Genomic DNA, 23,459 nt, shown 5'->3' with positions numbered 1-23,459 from the left:
GCAAGGCTCCTGTTTCTTGCTGTCAGAGAGTTCCAGAGGTTGACTGACATGCTCTATTCTGTGTAGAATAGACAAGATGGTCCCTAGGCAAAGTCCATTAGTGAAATCCAGTAAGGACATGACTACGGTGATGACAGAATGCACCCTGTCAGGGAACCCTTTGTATTGTAAGTTGGAACGAACGGTCTCCACAGTGAAGGAGGAGGTTTTAATGACCTGTCTTACCAGGAGCAGAAGACAGATGTGGGTCTCCATGATTACCATAAGATGTTACCACTATTGGAGGTTGAAACAGTGGAAACCTAGTTCCATTGGTCACCAGGATGGCACATGGATGAGTTTCCACAGATGAGGGTGTGAGTTCTGGTGATGGAGGCACTTGTCCTTGAGAGAGCGCAAAACTGTAATTGTAGGGGTGCACCATATTCATGAGTTATCAGCACCCGCATATATAAAGGATTATAATCATGTTTAAATGTGATGTAGGGCTATGAAATAATGTACTAGAATTTACCTGGAGTGACGTAATGTGTTTTGGAAGTACTAATGCCACGTTAATCTGGAAATATTGTTTGCAGTGAAATACTAATTCAATTAAGAGATGCTCAATAAGTCATTGATGTGTTTAAATACTTATTTAGAAATTCATTATTGTATTCATATAACGACATAGAAGTGTTAAGTTAGAAAATGTATTCTTTTTGTTATAATGATGAAGGCCTAATGAACGGAAAATGTTTTGCCAATATTAGGACATGATACCCAGAAACGTGCAGAGGCCCAGGTGGGGAAAAAGACTGTGTAGGCCGAACGAAGAATGTCTCACTTAACATTAAATCATGGAAACGTCTTTTCTAGAAGGTTGCTTTAGAAAATTAATTGAAAGTAGCATGGAACTGTGAGCCGATTTATGTGCGTTCCTTTGCAGGTGCAAGGTTAACTAGAGATAGTAGAAGAAGGGCCCATTGTGCATGAGCATTAGGATGGTAGTCCCAGACATGGAGGAGTGGCTGCGGAATTTAGGGAAGCAACTTCAAGAGGAGAAGACTCTGGGACCCAAGGACGTTTTTCAACGAACGAGGATGAAGATGTCGTAATGGAGTTTTTGAAAGTTAATACCTTTGAGAGGGGCGTACCTTAGGGCGTGTCGCCCATATTGTGGGGTTTGTATTAGGGACAGCACCCCGTAGGAGATTAGAGCAGATGCGCATGAGGGCGAAGGAAGATGTTGTTCAGGCAGAGAGTTTTTGCTATGCAAGATGGGTTCATAGGCTAAGTCCGAACAAAGTGAGTGTGCTTCTTTGGAAGTCACCACGGCTGACACCTTTGGTAGACGGGAACCTTGCAAAGTAGGGATGTCACTTAGTATAGTGTAGGGACAGATTAACCTGGATTTATTCTTTCTTTTTCCGATGCCTACTAAGACGCAAGTTATAGCAATTCTTGTTAGTCTGATGGTTTTGGAATTGATACTCGTATTGTTTCTTAGTCGATTAAGACTTTTCCGTAGAATTATGTTTGTATTAGTGCCTGTTTATCTTTTGAATCTTTTACTGAGGTGTTTATATACACAACTGTTTTTGGCTTTATAATAAATCGTTAAACTTGACTTTTTGTCAGTGGTTCTTCGGGGAAAGCAATGGGGATAGTTCAAGTTGACATTACGATGTTAAAATAGATTGCCTTCTACACTCTATGACAGGTAAAAAGGTCCAGTCGACCTGTGACGGGATTCTAGAAGAAAAATCCCACCTTTCCATCCTCTTCTAGGGGGCAGGACCCTGGCACTTACAATGCGGAGTCAGAGAATGCAGTTGGATTTAAGAAAACAAAACAGGAAGTCAGGCTGGACTGACTGTCCTGAAGAAGGGCCTCGGACACTGAAGGTCCATAGGTAACATCTGGGGTCCCTTCACTTCCTACCTATGAGGGGGTCACAGACTGCCCTGCTTCACTACCCAAACAGGTAGAGACGAGAGAAGTAGAGAGGGAGAAAGACCATTTCCAATTCTTTTATGTGGCTGGATCACTGAATGAAACATTTATGATTGATAAAGCTCAGCAATATTTGGGTCTTAGCTGACTGTGAGGTTGACTCATCCAGAGCATTCTGGGAAACTCATCCTAGGATCTGGCAATAAATAGGCTTGGAGCACCGATGAGGCCGACGCCTTCTATGTGAAGATCCAGTGAACTGAAAACACACTCACTAGCAGGTCTTGCCTGTCCCCATATCTCCTATATTTGCACGGGCTATTACACACACCTTTTTAACTCACTCCCCATTTGCATATGTGTATTTCCCATTATAATTATATATGGATTTAGCCAACAATAGAAGGTACATTTATTGTTCATTCAGTAGTAACAATGAAGCTCAGTAAGTCTCTGTAAGAGGCTCCAGAATTCGATAAATATTTTTACTAGATCTATTCTTGACATTAAGAGGTACGATTTAATAACTCTGATAAATAAAAAATAATGTGCGGCTCGATCTTACAATTGTCATGCAGCACCATGGTTATGATACTCCCATACCTTCCCACCATCCCAAACTCACTGGTGGCAGCTGTGCCATTCCCATGCATTGCGGGCTCGATTCGGCAGGAAGTCTGCGGTCCCTTGATTCTTCACGCGCTGGGGGAACCTCAGTAGCACCCTGATGTCATAGTCCGTGGACTCAGGAGTGTAGGCAGTGCTGCAGGAGTTAAAGACAAGACTTCAGAATTGCTAATAGAATAAAAGTGAAACCCCTTGGCCTAAGTCCTTTAAAGGGTTATATGTCAGAATAATATTAGAAAAAATATTATGGATAGAAATACTGTGTTCTTAATATCATTGACAAAACTGTAGCCCCACTAGGTGTATATTTTGTATTATTAAGTTCAACAGGGTAATATTTTTGTAAATGATAATGAGGATTCAATAATTCTATCAAATTATATTTTGGTTAAAATTTTCTGGTATTATCTCACTTTATCTCTTATCCAACATGGAAAAGGCAAGCACATCATTTCCATTGCTTATTCGCTACATTTCTTACCATAAGAGGTAAGTACCATTTCATTCAACCAATATCCCAAACTTTCCATTGCTAAATCATAGCGGTCCCTTCTAACTATCTAGCCACATAATTCAAATCAGTGAGGCTGGTTCACACATTTCACTATAGCATTTATTTGATTTTCATTTGGTTGATCCCATATGCGATCTTTTTTCATCTATTGAAACCAAATAGTGGGTAAAAACAATACATTACATTGAGAAGCATCAAGCTTTACAACATAGAAAGTCAATTACGTTAAAGCATAATCCCAGAACGAGGCAGAGGAAGAAAGAGAGCAACTGATGAATGAATGAATAAATTATGCTAACATGTAAAAGAGTATAAAAGATTAGAGGACCCACTTACTAGAATAACACAAACCTAGAAATCTTTCAAACATAAATATCTAAATATTTCACATGGACGTAAAAGTATGTTCATAGTTCTTGAATCTGCACATAACATGGCATAGATTATCTGCTTTGTTAGGATTGCAGTCCATTCACTTACACACAAATTTCCATTTTCAGAGAATAATTAGTTTGCTATTACTTAACATTTTATTACCCAGAGGGAGCAATATCTAACTTGTGAAGCGGATTTGAGCATATCTTTGGGCGGATTTGTTTTGCCCTTTGTGCTAATAACCGTTTGACGGGCCTCCCACTGGAGGAGGCCTGGGGATACCTAGTTGTCTGATCAAGTGCATAAAACCTTTAGGAAAAAGGTCCATGAGATGTTGTGCCCAACTCCACTAACTGCCGATGGAGCGAAGGAGTCACTAACTCCACCTTGAGTATCACTTGAGTAGATTAGCAAGAGATCTTTGAAGTCCTGAGTAGAGGCATTGCCTTCATGTGCTTCTCCTCCAATGCAGCAGCAGCCACAAGGTTGCATCACATGCGAGTGATGAGGCAAAGATGAGTACCTCTCATAAGGCTGGACAACCCAATGAGAATATAAGCTCAAAAGATAATTATTAAAACAATGAATCAGAACGAGGTGTTTTGAAAGCTTGAGAAGGACATGCTCTTCTAGACGTCCAGCATTGCTTCTGACAACTGGTTGTACCGAGATTCTTTATTACTAGCTTCAGCTAAGGCTATTCCAAGCAGAGGAAATGTGTTCAGCAATCACCGCTAACATGCGCCCGCTAGACAGTTTGACATTCTAAACATGCACACCTTGGCAGAAAATGAAGGAAAGCAACTTAAGGATCTTGAGGTGAGATATCTTCTTCTGCCTGGAACCTTCGCTTCACCTCATCTCTGTTTCATATACCGTATTTTCCGGCGTATAAGACGACTTTTTAATCCCTTAAAATGTTCTGGAAAGTCGGTGGTCATCTTATACGCCGGGTACCAAAATTTACGGTATGTGTTCATGCGTTTTTACATAGCGGGACCTCACCCGAAGGTGTCAGACCGCTTCTCAATAGGAAATGGTGCATTACAGGAGGGAAAAGTGACATGTGTGTAAGTAGAGGTACAGTATAATATTGAAATAAATGGAGGGCATTGAAACACAAGAACAAACGTTACGTAGTGTGGAAAATTAATACAGTTTGGTGAACATTATCTACGCCATCTTGCCTTTCTCCGATGCCACACTTTCCGTCATGCACATCTGCCATATTTTAGCCGTCACGATCAGAATCACCCTCACGTAAGACCCCCCACACCGGTCATTCCCACTCTCACATGCCTTGCGCATAGGCAGCAGCCATTTTGAGCATCATGGTCTCCCGGCCCCTCGCTGATAGCCAGCGCGTCTCTCTCTCTCTCTCCTAAACCTCGCAAACATCCCCCGCACGTTGACAACCCCCGCTCTCTAATGCCTTGGGTCATAAACCCCTCTTCAGCGCAGCTCCGCCACAGAATCCCATCCTGTTCCCAGCGCGACACCTCCCTTCATTCCTTTCATGGTCTCAGATCCTTTTGATGCAAACCCCCTTTTCCTGTGTCCCCGTTTGTCTTCCTTATTCCCAGGCCGCCACCTGGCCCTGCGGATACTGTTTATTACCCCGTACAGTAGGAAGCTTCCCTTCCCCATAAAAAGACCCTCGAGCCGATCAAAGCCCCCACCCTATGAGATCCGATCAACCCCATGCATTCCGTGAATCGGCGGAATGCCCTGCTGCGCGACAATCATCACCTGTTGTGGCCGGGGTGGGGAATTCAACTGTAAATGTATGTGGGAACGGGCCTGAAGGGGAGATTCCGAGGATGTTCTTTCAAATATCAAAGTGTTGCGAGAATGTGTTACGTGCAATAAAGGTCATAAACCCTAGTATAAGAGGCCAGGCCTCAGAAATGTGGTTAGAGCACCTCGTGACGATACTTGCTGTCTGAATTGATGTGTTCTCCTCCGGAGAGAATAAAATCCTCGTTTCCTGCCTTCCAGTCTCCAGCGCCTGCTTCTTCATTGATTAATATTGGTGGGTCATAGAGGCGACACCGCCGGGCAACATAAAAGGGTCTTTGGTTACTGGTTGTCTTTGAACCCCTTTTTACAATTGGCGTCCCAAACGTGGGGCCCATCAGCGACTCGTGGATCCAGTGGGAGAGGTCCTGACGACAGAGTGAACAACTGCAACGATCGGAAGGTACCCTGTCCGATAGACCCTCGTCTGACAGCCGATCATCCGAACTTCACTGGTTCCGAACAGACCTCTCTCGAGTGATCTGCGGTCCTGACTGGGAACCATCAGGAGTGCCACGAGGATTACGAAGAGAAGAGGACGATCGGGCGCTGGATTCGGAAGACAAGAAACTGTCCATGCGGTCCGGGTAAGGTCGTGTAAACACGACGAATTGCGAAAGTGATTGATAATTGAAAGTGATTGATAATTGATGAGAAAATACTAGTATTACTTTTTGTTAATTTATTTGGAGATTTGCTGTCTGCAAACGGAGAAACAACAGGCTCTCCCTTTATAAACAGCGAAGGATAGGTACGCATCCGTCGGACCTATCTTTCTCCCCCACTGAACAATTGCCCCTCCCCCATTGATTAACTGTTATAGATTGTTTTCTGGAGATTCTCTGTCTGCAAACAGGGAAGAATAGGTCCCCTCTTTGCAGATAGTGAAAGGGTAGGTGACGCGGACCTTTGCGAGCCTACTTATTCTCCCCATTGACCATATTGATTTTTTATTTTTGACCTAACATTGATTGCTCAAGATTGGTTCATGAGGTATTCACTACCTGCAAACAACGTAGAATAGAAATATTCTGTCTAGTCTTTGCAAGCAGTGATAAGATAGGTAGTGCTGACTATTATCCCATTGTGATCCGTCATGCCTGTCTTCTCCCCACTGGTTAGTAGCCTGTTTAGCCCGGACCGCTTATTAGAGATGAACCATCCGGCTCCGCTGGAAGGCACCCCTAATAAGGACATGTTCATGAAGCATGGATTGATCGCTATAGCCTATAGTGAGCTGTGGCATAATTATACGAAAAGGGATCGAGAAAGTCAGTGGCCACTGAGAGGATCCTTCGATCTTGACAAAATAGAAACGGTAGAAATAGCCCTTCGTAGGAATGAAACAACACCTATTATGCTCGATAGTCTCGGTATGTGGCGCAAAGAAGCCACACGACGAAGGGAAAGCGACGAATTCAGAAAAGGTGAAGGGACACGGCGGACAACCCTCCAAACGTCTAGTAGGCAAAGGGAAGGGCCAGCGATGGCACAGCTCCGAGGAGTAGACATGAAAAGGGAACGGTATAAAGGGATGTGTCGACAGGACAACCCCGGGACGCGACGACCCGAAAGTAATCCCCCGACACTATGCACAGGACGAACAGATTTAAAACAAAACCAATGTGCTTTCTGTAGACGTCTCGGGCACTGGAAAGCCCAATGCCCGACTCTGCAGAGCATAGGTAAGAACGAAGGGTCGACAGAAAGAACAGGCCGACAGAAAGGGAAAAGGCGCGAGATAAAAACCAATCAGACTAGTGCAGACGGAACAGATAGAACCACCCCGTTTGATTATGCTCGATGGCATAGATTTCGTCAGACCAATTTTAACGACATGTTAGAGTTCTGGGACTGATTGCTCTCTGTTGCTCCCCCCACTCTGAAAAACAAACACAATTACAGGCCAGTGTAAACAACCCCCCGTTAGAGAAAGGACTCAAGGAAGCCAAACGTCTATTATATAACTTAGGATTTAATTACGGTAAAGAAAACACACAACCAACGGTAAATAGAATAACTAGTAGAACACTCTCTAAAACAAACTGTACTAATAGGAGAAATACAAAACATATTATGCTCACTCCGGAAGTCCTCGAAATGTAACAGTTCGATGGTCCCGCCCACCTGAAACACATAGCACGTGTGGGGCGGGGCCTGCCAGCAGCCATGGACCAAAAGAGATCGCCGGCGAGAAGGTACCGGAGGCTCCACAAAGCATGCAATGAAATGGTCTTCCCATACTACCCTTCCAGGGATGGCGTCCCCCGGGCCGCGAGTAGGGAGGGGGCGGATGCAAATGACCCCCTCCCTCGTATCTCCTGGTCCGGCCATCACGAATTCCTCCATCGAACGGATGCAGGGTGGGCGGGGAGGAGAGGCGACACGGACGAGCCCTCTCCCGCCTCCGCAGGTAGGAGGCCTCCCTGCCCTGGTCCGGCGCCGATGTCCTCCAGCCGGGCGACGGCCATATACCTGCGCTGCACAGAACTTACAATGTCCGGCTGGTATATTTTCGCAGCACAGGACATACAATGCCCGACTGGTATATTTGCGCAGCACAGGACATACAATGTCCGACGGGCATACTTGAATAGCACCGGACGTACAATGGTCCCCCAAGAGTCGGAATCAGGGGTGTAGGGTGGTCATCATGTTCACCCCTGATTCGAAGGGACGGCGTGGGATGCGCCGGGAGAGGGAGGCGGCACGGACGAGCCTCCCTCACCTCCCCAGATGAAGGCTCCACTGCTGCACCCTGGCGCCCCGAACCAAAATGTCCTGCTCCAACAGCATGATGTTCTGTCTTTTTCGCCACAAGAAGTTTCTTCCACTCCTGAAAGATACGACGGAGGGCGGCTGCCGCAGGGTCTCAAAATGGCGTCTGGGCCCTCGGAAGGCGGGTCTAGGCCTCTGGAGTAACTTTGTCCGAAATTGCAACTCGGGCATTTGCCCACCTGGGCGCAAGCCCCCACCATCGACAAACATCCCCTCGACTTTGAAGATTCTACCAAAGTCCCAAGAGCCCTCAGCCCCTTCAGACTTCCGGTGGGGAACAGCTGCATTGATCACAAATGAAATAACCACGGCACAGCAACAAGATGGCGGTGCTCTCGTGTCTGCATCAGCTTCCGTCTGAACCACCCAGGAACATTATGGGCTAACGAACTCGAGTAAGTTCCGGCTGAACATCAACATGACCCGGTAAGAAAGACTCTACCCCCCTCCCTCTCTTGATTGACGGTCCACACCACCAGCCCCTCTGTTAGCACAGGTTTTTTTGAACTGCCGAAAGGGACCCTGGTCCAACCGCCAAATCGTCGGAGACATTTTTGCCCCTGATGCTACTTCCGGACTAAACCGGCCTCGCCCAAAAATGGCGCCGGTATCAATAGGAACTAACAGATGCCTCGTGGCTTTCCTTAGCCACTAAAACTTGATGTACTAAGATTTATATACGAACCTTTGCGCACTTGATGAAAAAGGGAGGAGGGTTCACTTGACGAACATTTGAAAGGGGTCCCGTAAAAATGTTGATTTCAATGAACGATTTATTTTGATATTTATTTTAACTGGTACATAACGTCGCTTATGATGCACACCCATGGTATACATCTAGGAAATGTGATTACAATGAGCTTGACTGTGTTTCCATTTATGGACTGAAATGCCCCTGATCCCTCATCACGCAATGAAACGTTTTTAGTTACTTGCAAATAATTAATTAGGCCTTTTTAACATGTTCTTGTGCCGCAAAATAACCCCCCTACTGTATGTGCTTCCATCGTCGACATGTCCGACCAGAATATGATTGCGCTCTCACATTTTACGTACTGAACGATTATGCAAATAAAGGTTTTCCAAACTATGAATAGGCATCACATGCTTTTGTAAATGTGGGGATTGGTGGGAGGCCTTTTTCTGTGCACAACCGTTCTGCTCTTTTTTTTTATCTGAAAAATGGTTGTTCGGCCCTGAATTGATGATCGAATCAAAAGGTATGATACGCTGCCTCCAAAATATGCAACTAAGATGTGTGAACTAACGTATGAAGAAGGACCTCGACTTCTGAGAATGGGTAAAGTAATGCGGTGTGATTGTTAAAATGTTATAAAGGTATGGTGGTCGAAAATACTAAGGGACAGGGTTGACCGAAGAACTGATATGCCTTAGAACATCACAGCTTTGGGAATGATTTAAGGATCCCGATGGCCAGATACATCTACAAAACCGGGTACCTCGCGCTAGGCACCTCTGATTCCTCTTTTTAGCGTTTCCCTACACACGATCCATAATGCCATCCTCGAACCCCCCCATGAACCACCTATCACACTGTCCGCCCCCTTGACTTCAGAAACCAAGACCCTAGGGATTATATCCCGAGGAGATAAGTACGAGTATGCGGTAAGTAAAGGACTTTCGTGCCCGTACATTTGATGTGCTCGAATGTTGTCCCCCTCCCTTTTCCTCCTTTTTCCCTCTGCAGGTTACATTGGAGTCCCGATTAGGGTATCGTAAGGGATCTGGAGCCGCGTCACGTCCGATGCATGGAAACGGACTAACGCTGCAAGACGACACAAAAAGACGCCCTACCCAATGCGCGACCTTTTTGTACCTGACCTAATGCTCTTCCGTCCCAAAACTGCATGCTTTCTACATCCTAACACAGACCCGAAACGACTAACGTTTGGTAACGCACTGAATAGCCCAAACAATACACGGTCATTCTCCATGTCACACGTGTACTGTTTGGCCTATTGTTACTCTCTCTCTCACTCTCTCTCTCTCTCTCTCTCTCTTTCTCTCTCTCTCTCTCTCTTTCTCTCTCTCTTTCACCCCTCCACACTTTCCCTCTTCCTAGCGACTGGCACCTAATTGGCGAACCTGGTGCACCTCCTGATTGGCCCCAAATACCACAAGTATTTGCACAAATTCGTCCTAAATAAAACTGTATCGATACCACGTTACTACCTCTCCTTTTCTGCTAAATATGGATGAAATTTAAATTGGCCAAAAGGAAAGGGACAGGTAAGACGACTAAGGTTCCCTAAATTTGACCCACAGTCAGGGAGCTATTTGTCAGTGGCTTCTATGATAAAATGTGTCTGTGGTAATGCGACCTTCCCCATTCCAAATTGTCTCCATACCCCAAGCAGTAAGAAATGATCGAGACACCCCCGTCTTCCCAAAATGCCCCCAGTTTGGTATCAGCTGCCCTGAACGAGAATCTGAAAAACGCCCCTTGCTCCAATTCGCTGTGTTCCTATCATTTTCCATAAGATCCCACCCGCCCCAAGGATAAGTTTAATAATTATCGCAAGCCCCCCGAGTTTTTGTAGTAACCAGGTTGCGAGAATTTATATAGAAAGTTAGAAAGAATGTGTGCAAAGTTAAAATTAGATCGAAAACCGAAAGAACTTGTTGCAGTAAACCTTGTTGAAAATAGGATGTTTTGATGTAATGGAGAGTCGTTTAGCCTATGTTCATCCCTCAGAAGGATGCCTATCAGACTATGGTGAATAGCACGTTGCACTTTTTCGTAAGATACAAAGCCCTGAAGACCGGCCTAGCCTTGCAAGACTCGTACTAGGGAAAATGGGTCTCTACCAGAAGAACTGACATCCACTGTAATAGACGAATGCAATGAATGGGTACCAGACCTCATACCACGACAAATGAATGTGATAACCAACAAAACGCCAAAGAATTAGCCACAAAGGGAAGTTGTAGGAAATCCAGCAAACCCATCATCAATTGTTTATACGTTGGCTGCAAAATCTCAAATGTAGCGGGTGTTTACCCCAGTTGCTTGGTGTTGGGAGAGAAATAGATTTACGTAATTACCTTCTTCTGCAAAATCTCTAAAGACTGTCTTTTCAAACTCATTTAAGGGTACCACTGTCGGAGGAGAAAGAGACCGGATGTGGGAGCACGTGGCCTGACTGCGGATCGTGGAACCTCAGCGACGGAGGCCAAGGCGAGACCACAGCAGTAAAGAGTCGCAGGATGAGGCACTGTTTCAGACAAAGCTAAGGAAAGGGCTGACCTGAAGCCCCTGCTCTATGATCGACGTGTGCCAAAAAGTCCCCGCTCTCTGAACCTGGTTATGGACCCGCCTGTCTCAAATTCTCCGTCCCCCTGATCTGTTCCCGACTTGGCCCTGCTCCATCCCCTCCTCCTCCGACCTACCATAAGGACTGTTCACACACACACCTTTCCACCTGAACTTCCAAGCTCCTCCAAATCCTACTGAGCTATCCAGAGAAGGGTATTCCCTGCGTCAAAAGGGAGGGAGCTCCGACTAAGTAGACCACGAACTATGTTAATCTCAGAACGGTGACCTAGAACTCCACCAAGGGTCGCCCCTAAAGAGAAGATGAACGAAGTATGTGGTTCTACCCGCTGCTGAACGCCTCGATGATGATGGAAGCAACAGGAAATACCCACCACAGAGACTCAAGAAACAAACAGACCCCACAACTCAAAGACAATTGCACTTTTCATCACAATCCTTCCTCTGCCTCCTAATAACTATGCTCTGGGTCACGGAAGAAAATGCACCTGCTCCAAAACCGTAACGCATTTCTCCTATGAGGTCTGGCGAAACAAAACAAAATGTACCCCTGCCCGCAGGCCTCCAACGGCTCAATCCACATGAACATTCCTGTTGACAGAACGAATTGTAATCCGGGTGCTTAACAGTGCCAACAGAAGACGACAAAGACACTGTGAACTCTGATTTTTATTTTTATTATATCTCATTTCTCTCCCAACCACCATTGGACTGACTATGCTCTCGCCGAGTACAAAAAGGACTTACTTATATGATAACTTACCAGTTCCTATTCCAAATGACTATGAGTATCTATGATCTGTACCCAACGCCCTCGCTACATAATTCTAGTCTGATATTGCATTACGATGACTTTTTCTGCAACCAACTTAACGATGAACCCACCTACTAGATGATGTGAGGGTTATAATGTGATGTTTATGTACAGTTCATTTGCCTAAGTCCCCTCTCCCTTATTTATGACCGCTGCAATAGGTATAGATAGGAAATAGGCCAGCAAGATGTCTTGGAAATGTTAAAGGGAGAACTGTGGAAAATTAATACAGTTTGGTGAACATTATCTACGCCATCTTGCCTTTCTCCGATGCCACACTTTCCGTCATGCACATCTGCCATATTTTAGCCGTCACAATCAGAATCACCCTCACGTAAGACCCCCCACACCGGTCATTCCCACTCTCACATGCCTTGCGCATAGGCAGCAGCCATTTTGAGCATCATGGTCTCCCGGCCCCTCGCTGATAGCCAGCGCGTCTCTCTCTCTCTCTCCTAAACTTCGCAAACATCCCCCGCACGTTGACAACCCCCGCTCTCTCATGCCTTGGGTCATAAACCCCTCTTCAGCGCAGCTCCGCCACAGAATCCCATCCTGTTCCCAGCGCGACACCTCCCTTCATTCCTTTCATGGTCTCAGATCCTTTTGATGCAAACCCCCTTTTCCTGTGTCCCCGTTTGTCTTCCTTATTCCCAGGCCGCCACCTGGCCCTGCGGATACTGTTTATTACCCCGTACAGTAGGAAGCTTCCCTTCCCCATCAAAAGACCCTCGAGCCGATCAAAGCCCCCACCCTATGAGATCCGATCAACCCCATGCATTCCGTGAATCGGCGGAATGCCCTGCTGCGCGACAATCATCACCTGTTGTGGCCGGGGTGGGGAATTCAACTGTAAATGTATGTGGGAACGGGCCTGAAGGGGAGATTCCGAGGATGTTCTTTCAAATATCAAAGTGTTGCGAGAATGTGTTACGTGCAATAAAGGTCATAAACCCTAGTATAAGAGGCCAGGCCTCAGAAATGTGGTTAGAGCACCTCGTGACGATACTTGCTGTCTGAATTGATGTGTTCTCCTCCGGAGAGAATAAAATCCTCGTTTCCTGCCTTCCAGTCTCCAGCGCCTGCTTCTTCATTGATTAATATTGGTGGGTCATAGAGGCGACACCGCCGGGCAACATAAAAGGGTCTTTGGTTACTGGTTGTCTTTGAACCCCTTTTTACAGTAGGCGATGGTGGCACTGTGGAAGTATCAAAAGCAAACAAAAAGTACCGTAAGAGGTAGGAAACAGAACAACACGATATCAGCCCCTCGCCAGCCAGAGGCAACAGTGCGGCCAATACTGCAAGATTGCTCTAAACACAAGAACGAACGTTACGTAGGCAATGGTGGCACTGTGCAAGTATCGAAAGCTAACAAAATGGCTATGCAGGACTGTGTTGGACTGCGTTGGAAGTGGGGGTAGTCTTATACGGCGAGTATAGCACGAAACCTACATTTTATCATGAAAAGTAGGGGGTCGTCTTATACGCCGAGTTGTCTTATACGCTGGAAAATACGGTAGTATTCCTATCTCGCCAATCCGAAGCCGTCAGCCCTACTTTAAATGCCACTTATAGCAGTCCATGCCATCTTTTTCCATCTGGGCAAAACCACCCACAAGCCGACATAGTCCATTTACAGTTAAGAATACTCCTTTATCCCAATCACATCACAATACATCTTGAGACACTTTCAACATTTTATGACTGTTTTACATGATACCATTGTCTTCCTTTACAACGAAGGCTAGGTTGACTTTTATTATAAAAATGTAATGTAGGTTTTATAACTGGACACTTAGCAGTTGAATTAAAAGGAGTGTGGGCCCTGCTGAAAATTGTTAAGCTCCCATCCCACCCAACCCACCATTATTCCTCATGCTCAAGAAGAACACTCCTTCCACATCAAAGTCACTGATAATTTTGCATTTCAGAAAAAAAAACCCTATGAGGGTTTGTTTCTGAAATACAAATACATTCTGACTGCTCACCTGGTCCATGACATGACGTATGCAGTTTTATGAAAAGTGATTAGGCCATGCCGGCAGATGCACTTTTCCCACCACAAATACCAACAAAACCAGTGGGTCTCTCTAAATGAGTTAGCTGTTCTCGTTCAGGCCTGCAGATGTTGGACCATGACACACCAGCAGGGTCAAGCCTCCTGCCACAGGTTAAGCGACTCACTCATTTAATTGTTTCCTAGGTGAATTGCACTGTGGTTCTTAATTTCTGCACCCAGAGTACCCATTTTGAGTTACCAAAAGGTGAGGTAACGGTACTTCAAGGGGGTTAGCTCTGTCTGCCTGGAAACAGCTACTTTACAGTATTCTGGGAGCTCAGCTAAGTTTGTTACTTCTCTAACTTTTCCCACTATTATTGTTTCAATGAAGTACATTATTCACAGCTAGTATCAAAGGTGACCTCTGCTTCAATAAAGATTCTGCATCTCCAGAATCCTTTGTTCGAATCTCAGGTGGTTGAAACCTTTACCCTCATTTTGCCACCATCATAGCTCATGCCTGAGTCCCGAAATGTAAATAGGAATTTTTGAAAGCATGGATAGTTATTAGGAGGGAGTGGAGGTCATTAGCATTTTCAAAAAGCCCATTTCACATTCTGTTGTACTCCATAGTAATATCTCTCCTGCGCTCTCTCAATAACAGTGGTGATACCTGGATTGACACTGGTTATAGAGGGAAACATCAATGCCATTGAGGTAGCTACATTTATGCTCTGCAACTACATATCACTTATGACGAGAATCATTGCAAGTTACGATTATGAGCTAATTCTTTAGATAGCTTGTTGGGACGGGAAGTGTCCTGCATGTCTCTGGAGGGAGTGCATCCCCTGCCTTATGCTAATCTCCGAGCAAGTCACCCAAAAGCTAATGTATCTACCTCAGTGAGCATGTCAATCATACATGTCCACTGAGGGTCTCCCTATTTACATGGATTGAAACCCTAGAGCTTGGCTCTGAGGTCGAGGGGGCATGCCTAGTGCACCCCTATTTTTCAGAGAGATGGCTACTGCCCTCTCTATTTAGGCTGTGGTAGACTTACAGTGGTAGCAGCAATAAATCTATAGTCAGGAGGGGTGAGACCCTAGGCAACCTCCTGACCAAGTCTGTGCATTTTGCCATGCCTGTGGGCCTGTTGCCTTTGTCTACTTGACGTGTGTTTGAGAGCCCGTCGGTGTACTAGGAAAGAATGGTGTGCTGAGCCAGTGTGAGGAATGCGAGCTGTTCTGTTGGACATCCCAGCTCCCCCGTGCCCCTCCTATTTCCTTGAAAAGGCTTGGTGGGCTGGGGTAGACACTCAGCTCTTATCTGGGTTTAGCTGCACTAACTCTGCGAAGAGGACCCTCCCCCACTGGTCAGGGCCTCCTGGGCTCGAGTTCATTAAAATGCCTCTTTAGGTAGTTGCACAGCCTGATACCAGGAAGGGACCTGGTGCATGCTTTACCCATGCATTGAACACGCGGTGAATGGTTTGTGATTGGAGATGTATTCAGGATGCAAAAGTAGCAGACAATCTGATTGGATGAGCCTATCAATCAGAGGTGATAAAAGTCTGGCCTGAGTGGTCAGCTGTTGTTCAAGACGGGTCTATGACTGAAGAGGCGGTGACACCAGGTCCGTATGAAGATAGCCAGGCGCGACCCGCAGTGTGAAGGCAGGAGATAAGACTCTCTTCACTGCGTCTGGAACTAAGGCATCAGCAGCATGGGAAACGACCAGCTGTCTCTGTGAGGCTTGGGGGAGTGTGCGCTTTTGACTAAGGAAATTACAGACAGCTGCCCAAGGTGTGGAAGGAACGGATTGGGTATGGGAAGGAAGCTTGCTGCACATGAAGAAAAGCTGGTGGAAGGAAGCTTGCAGCACATCAAGAACAGCCAGAGAGGAGGAAGCTTGATTCTAGTCTTTGAAGGTGAGATCAAATCCCCTCTAAGCTCCTCCCTTGCACTGTGGGAGCCTGTACAAGCAGTAGCTGGGAATAGAGGCCAGTGAAACAGGCACCCACCTTTCTTTTTGTGATCTCTGGGGGTATCAGGGTGAACTGGCATTCTGTCCAGCCACTACCCCCCAACAGCTAGCCACTGGCTACTGGACTAGTGGGACTCCAGTAAACTGTGCCAAGACATCAGACACCTGTGATCAGATCCCTGACACTACTAGAGCGGTGTCCTCACTCATGACTGGAGGGCACTTCTGTTGCTTTGGGTGGGGGGTTATGGAGCTGATCAAGAACATTTGACTTCACATCATATGCTGAAACTATATCCTTTCAATCCAAAGATTGGTATCAAAGCTCTAGTGAATGAGAGCATCACTGTGTAACATGATCTGTAATATGCAATGCTTATTGTGTGTTTTTATTTTAACTGTGTTTTTATAGTGCTTGGCGTCTAGGCGCTATAATTCTTTTTGAGGTCAGAACTCTGTCCCAGAGGGTTGTAGAGACATCTCTTTTTCACTATTTATCCTAGTTTTATGTGTAATATAATTATTTTGTGTGTATTAAAGTACTTTTCTTTTATAAAAAGTAAAGCACTGACTGGATATTGAGTTTATCAGCTGGTGGTATGGATTACACTGTATTCTGAATGTCTAACCCCACCTCACCTCCTTGAGTAAGCCTTGGACTGCTCTGTCTCGCTACCCTGAGAGAGTCAAGTGCTGGAAGGGAGTGCTTGGTTATCCAGTTTTGGGTCCACTAGTACTGGGGCCCCAGGACACCAGTGAGGGAACACTCCAGTTGATACGATTGGAGCGCAGTTACCCCTAAGTGCCCTGGTGCCCAGGAAGCCGGGTCTAACATTGGTGGCAGCGGTGGGATCACTAGACTTCAGGCTCGGTGGACACTGAGGCCAGTTGATAATTCCAGCAGATACCCATAAGCTATATGTAAAATGGCAGATAACATTGTAGAGGAATTGGAACTGCAGAACTTGACTGTGGAGCAATTAAAGCAAATGTGTTCTGAAAGGGGGTGGAAGGTCCCAAGGTCTAAGGACAGTGAGCGCTTGATTAGCACATGACAAAATACTTTGAGCAAGAGGTCACTGTTGTGCAACAGTTGGAGAGCACTATGACCACAAGCCTGCCAAGTCAATCAGTGCAGGCTTCTCCTGTACCAGCCCCAAGGCTTTGCCTTATGCTTTCCCCTAGATTTTCCCCTAGACCTGCTCCTAGTCTTTCACCTCCCCCTATCTCCAGGGCTACCTTTTCCCCTGCCCCAGGATTCGCCTCCTTAGGAGGGACTGAGCTAGCAGAGACCCTTAAACTTCAGCTTAAACTCCAGGAAGATAAGGATTTAGCAGAGGAAGACATCCTCATTCTAGCCATGTCGCATGACTTGCGTAACGCCAAGTTGATGGCGACGGACATCGCCTTAACACAACAGGCGGAGGAACAAGTCATGGTGTAGACAGAAAAGGCAGATGCTATTGGCACTCAAAGCAGAAGAACTGTAGACGGAGGCCAGGGAGAAGAATGCAAGATCATGCTGCGTATATTACGGCAGGGAAAGTTGCCCGGTGAAAGTGCGAACAAGTTCCAAGTCCGGTACTCCCAACCACTTTGCAGTGGCATGCAGAGGAGGCCAGTGAAACCGAGGTACCCGAGGACGGCGTCCACTGTCAAAGGCAGTAAGACACCTCTCACTTGAAGAATCTGAAAACCCAAAGATGACCCGTACACCAGCTCGACCAAGACAATACCTTGAAGACTCGTCAACAGATGAGGAAGGAGAGTGCTACCTCATCTCATTCACCAGTGATCTCAAACGGAAGAGGCGCCCGCAATCCACTTGCACCATCAACGTCGCCAGATCCCAGGTCACCATGCTGATTGACACAGGTGCATTCGATAACGTGATGGGATGCCAGCAGTACAAACGACTCAACCCAAAGCCAGTGCTGTCCCCATCGCATTAAGATTTCTCACGTACAGCAGCCAAACACCACTACCACTCAAGGGGAAGAGGACTATCCAGGTGAAAGCGGAATGCCACAAGGTCACCATCATGTTTCACATGGTCGACAGAGAAGCCGACATCCTGGTGGGGAGCCACACAGCCGAGGATCTTGTTCTGGTCATGGATGCCAATGCAGTCAAAGACTTACAGACGGAGGACCAGTAGCTTTGAGACATAAACGAATACCATTCCATCTCAGGCCACTCATTGAGAATGAACTTCAACACCTCGAACAACTAGGAGTCATTGAGAAGGTCACCGGGCCAACGCCCTGGGTATCACCCATGGAAATCGCGGAGACACCAAAAAACCCGTCAAAATTCGACTCTGCATCGACATACGCCTGCCCAACCAGGCGATTAAACGTGAAAGGCACTTAACACCAACCATTGATGATATCTCAGCCAAGCTGAATGGATCCCGCTGGTTTTCTAAACTCAACCTCAATGTAGGATACCACCAGTTGAGGCTAGCCGAGGATAGAAGGTATATCGCAACCTTCTCCACCCATATAGGGTTGCGCCGCTACAGAAGACTGAACTTTGGGATCTCATCAGCGAGTACGTATAAGGACGACGACCAGAACAAAGATACAGAGATATTCCAGAATACCATCCGGAAACTACTATTGGGGCTCCAGGGAGTGCTCAATGTCAGTGATCCCATTCTAATACACTCTGCAACCATTGAAGAATAACGTCGCCACCTCTAGGCCATGCTCCAACTTCTGGCCGAACACAGAGTCACCCTTCACCGGGAAAAGTGTTCATTCTTCCAGCGATCCATCAACTTTTTCAGATATGTATTCAGCCAGAACGGGGGCAGAGTAGACCCAAAGAAATCGCAAGCCATCCTACAAGCCCCTGCACCGATGACAGCGTCAGAGGTACGAAGCTTCCTTGGAATGGCCACCTACTGCGGGCGGTTGATACTGAACCTAGCCACATTAGCGGAGCTGGGACGCGCTTCGACGTAGAAGGACACAGCCTGCAAGTGGAACCAAGAAGAAGAGGACGCCTTCCAAAAGTTCAAAACGGCGGTCCTCTGAAAAACCACCATGGCATATTTTGACACTACATGGATGATAGAACTGCTAGTGGATGCCAGCCCAGTAGGACTCGGAGCACTCCTGACCAAAGAAACGGAACAAGGAAAATGGACCCCACTTGCATTTGGGAGCAAGGCTCTCACACCAACCGTAGCCTGGTATTCCCAGATCGAAAGGGAAGCACTAGCAATCAAGTGGGCTTGCAATCACTTCCACTTATACGTCAGCGGGCCCTTCCGATTGGTGACCGACCACCAGCCACTAGTCCCACTGTTCAGAGGCACCTCACCCCCTGCCACGGATCGAGCGCTGGCTGATACAGTTGCAGCACTATCACATGGAGTTGGTATACCGCCCTGGAGGAAAAAACCCAGCAGACTTTTTGTCACGACACCCGCCAGAAGCAGTAGCAAACAGTGGTGACCAAGAGCTCAAGACAGAAGAAAACGTTGACATGGTGTCTTAGTGGGCCTGTCCACAAGCTCTCACTCTCAATGAGATCAAGCAAGAGACCAGCACCGACGAAGTGCTCCTGCGAGTAATGCAGTCGCTCCAGAAAAGATCTTGGGAAGACTTTCTGCACGTAGCACATGGGTGGAATGCAACAGACCGAGACCGGCTAGGGAAATTTTGGAAAGTGCAGGACGAGCTGAGCACCGCGGCAGATGGAGTGATACTGAGAGGCTCTTGACTAGTCATTCTGGCAATTCTGCAAGAACGAGTTACCTCCCTGGCCCATGAAGGACATCAAGGGACTAAGAGGATGAAGTCTCGCATGAGAGAACAGGTGTGGTTCCTAGGACTTGAAGCCGCCTTCAACGCATTAGTATGGAACTACAGGCTCTGCCAGCTCACCAGCAGCCAAGAGTGCCCCGCTCCAGTGATAACGAAAGATCCAGCCATGTCCCTGTGGTCACGCATAAGCCTGGATTTCGGGAGTTTCTCAGACGGCCGGGTAACTGCAGTAGTGATCAACGCCTTCACTAAGTATTCCCTAGTCGAAGTAATTTTGTCAACATCTTTTGCTGTCCTACAACCAGTGCTGAAAAAGCCATTCACACTTTTTGGTCTACCTCAAGAGATCAAGACCGATAATGGGCCCCATTTCAGGGGACCGAATTCAAGAGCAGGCTGGTGCGGCTGGGGGTGCATCACCACCACATTACTCTCCAATGGCCAAAGCCAAAGGGGAAGAAGAGCGCTTTATGAGGACCCTCAATAGGGTCCTGAGAATTGCAGTTTCCAAGCAGGCTGAACCGGAAGTGGCGCTGCACAAGTTCCTGCACGAATACCGCAGCACTTCACACTGCATGACCCAAAGATCTCCCTGGTCCCTGATGCTAGCTGGGCCCGAGGGGACACCATACCAGCTGCTGATGGATGGGCTCCAGAAACATATGACCCCGCCAACACTCAAGCACGAAGAGCAACGACAAACGAGCGGGCCAATAAGAAAAGGAGAGCCAAGACCAGAATCATCATGCTGGGATTGGTAAGGAACCGCGGCAGTGGAGGGAAGTTCCACACAGCATATGAGCCTGGGACGTGGACCATGTTGAAGATCAACGGAACCGCCGTCACAGCTCAAAAAGACAATGAAGTCATCACCCACAACATATCCTGGTTCAAACAAGTGCAGGACTCTGACTCAAACCAACTGTATTCCAGCCAGGAAGAAAGAGTAGAAACAGGGGCAGAGCTTGCCGGCTCCGCTCGGTGGTTCACTATTCTCCTGAATAATCCTACACCAACTGGCGGCACGATTGCCGGAAACCTGCTCCTCGCACTGGTGAATTGAAGAGGTGCCCGTGACGGCTCTCCCGTAGTTGCTGCGTGCCGCGATCGCCCTGGAGGTGAGCGAGGTACGGACCAGACGAGCCGGCCCGCAAGCCGCGACCCGGCGTACAACAAGAGGCCGACTGGCGTGATAGTGTGTGCGGCCGACTGACCCCGCCCACCTGGGAGCAGAACGGGACGATTCCCCGGTTGCGGCGAGCTGGCTGGCAGCCGTGCGGAGGCAACACCAGAGACTAGCCCCATCGTTGCGGGTCCCAGTGAACTGAATGGACTTCTGGGCACTGCCCCACAATGCTCTAATCACCTGTTTCCCCGGCGAGGGAGGAACGCGAGGTGGCGGCGGCCATTGAGCGGTGGTGCAGACTGATGCGGCCCAGATCGGCGGTGAGAGGGGCCGCTTGACTATACTGGATGGGGCCCGGAGCTTGGGCCCAGAGGTCGAATAAAGCAAGGAGTGCCCTGGAGTAAGACTGTGTGTGAGGGTTCCCCAGCGGTGGTGGTGCTGACTTATCCCTACCGGTGACCCCAGGTGCATTCAGCGGCGCTCGGACAGCGGGAGATCGTGTGGGGTGCAGGCTGCCTCATGATACGCCCAGTGGGCGCGAACAGTGCAACTTGCATCGGGTAGCGGGGACTGGACATTAAGCTGCGGGCCTGAGGCGAGTGGGCCGACACATCGCACCTAACGCCAGTACTGCGGTGGTGCTGCTGGGCCAGCAGGTGGAGGGGCCTAACTGTGGCATTGCGGCGGAAGCCCTTGAGTCTGCACGCTGCTCTGGGTGCAGGGGACTGTAGGGGATGCGTCTGCTGCAGTTGCAAAAGGTGACGGGAGGAATAGCTTTATGACCGGTGCGTCTGGCCGGATGCCAGTTTAGGTGCCCCCCTGCGCACCCTGGTGGGTTGCGACCACTGCTGCGAGTAGCGGGGAACAACCACGTAGGAAAGAGAGCCTGGGGGCTGCGATAGTGTGGTTCCGCGATCGTCACGCATGGTGAGATCGAGGCTCATTGTGGGGTCCAGAGTCAGACCCACAGTGGACTGCTTCGGACTGTAACAGCTGGAAGGTGGCAGAATGCGGCGAGGCCTGCGTAAACTCCAGGGCCAAAAACAGTGAACAGCTAGAGGACCTGGATGACCTGCGCATTGGCGACCAGCGGGACAGTAGAGCCTGGAGCAGTACTCGTAGTGGAGCCCGATTTGAGTTCCCCCCGAGATGGGTAAAGGCGATAAGACTCAGTCTAAGCTCTTCTTTGGTCAGCGGCGGACTAAGGCGCAGGACATTGCAGACGCAGAGACAGACGCCATGCAACCAGACGGTGAAGCCGCTGACACTACGGATATAAAGACAATCCTGCTGGCTACGGAGAAAGGCTTACAGACCAGTATGGCTGTCTTAGGTTTCAAAATTGATGCCCTGACTTACAGGATGGATAGGATGGCGGAGAGGATTGATAAGCATGCAGAGCGGCTGGACATGTCTGAGACACGGCTCACGGAGGTGGAAGAGTCGCAGATGGAACTTGGCACGGACCATAAGAAGGTGGAAAAAATGATGCAAGCACTGCAGGACAAAACCGAAGACTTGGAGGCACGTTCACGGCGGTGTCACCTTAGGATAACGGGCCTTCCCGAGACAACGCAGACGGGCAATATGGAACGCTTTGTTGAGAAGCTGTTGGCCACCCTGCTGGGGGACGAATCTTTCTCCCAGGTATTCATCATCGAGAGAGCGCACCGTTCGCTGGGCCCGTGTCCACGCACGGGTGCGCCGCCTCGTCCTGTAATCGCAAAACTGCTCAACTACAGGGACAGGGATCCTGCGCTGTGACTAGCCAGAGAGAAGAAGTCGCTGCAATATGAAGGCTCGGAAATATCATTATACACGGATTTCACCGCCAGGGTACAGGAGGCCCGTAAGCACTTTGTACCCTATAAGAAACAACTCAGAGAACAGGAGATGGATTATGCAATGCTTTATCCAGCCAAACTGAGGGTTAACAGACAAGGCCACTCCCACTTGTTTACGGACCCTCGGGCCCTGCAATAGACCCTGAAGAACTGGGTGAAGAAGCGTCACAGGGACGCCACGGTGCAGCGTACTGAGGCTGATGCGGATAGCCATCTGGACGAGCAGGTGTAGTGGCCCTATTGAAGCTGAACATGTGATGCGGTAAGGCGGAGGCGGAGGGGTCTCCTCGTGAGACTGATATGCTTTGGAACTGGTCCACGGACGATGTCATATCTGCCGGACAGTTCCACTGGGGTTCGTGCTGTACCCTGCGGTGGGTCCCAAGATTCTGATCGCACCCCACGAATTGCCTGTGCTAATAGTGTTTATGATTGTTGAGATCTCCGTGATTCCATGGGGGGGCACCTTTACGGGGCCATGCCTCCCTTGATGGTGGGGTCGCGTTCATTTCTGCACTGTTTTTTATAGCTGGTAATGATCCGGGGCTGCTCCAAGTTTCTTGCTTGCTGGTTGGTGTTTTTATGGAACC

At 48.0% G+C, this 23,459-nt stretch overlaps 1 protein-coding gene across 2 annotated transcripts in view; it reads right to left on the bottom strand.

Moving 5' to 3' along the window:
* Positions 1–23,459, bottom strand: part of LOXL1 (lysyl oxidase like 1) — a 251,136-nt gene that overhangs the window by 22,235 nt on the left and 205,442 nt on the right. For both annotated transcript variants that reach the window (XM_086959268.1, XM_086959267.1), the window contains one exon: positions 2,561–2,698. In XM_086959268.1, the coding sequence (XP_086815394.1) occupies positions 2,561–2,698 (138 nt within the window). The remainder of the gene's footprint in view (positions 1–2,560; positions 2,699–23,459) is intronic.

The sequence above is a fragment of the Lissotriton vulgaris genome, chromosome 2_2 (genome assembly GCF_964263255.1).
Source record: "Lissotriton vulgaris chromosome 2_2, aLisVul1.2, whole genome shotgun sequence".
In the NCBI taxonomy this organism is placed as follows: Eukaryota; Metazoa; Chordata; class Amphibia; order Caudata; family Salamandridae; genus Lissotriton; species Lissotriton vulgaris.
This window is presented reverse-complemented; position numbering and strand designations above follow the sequence as displayed.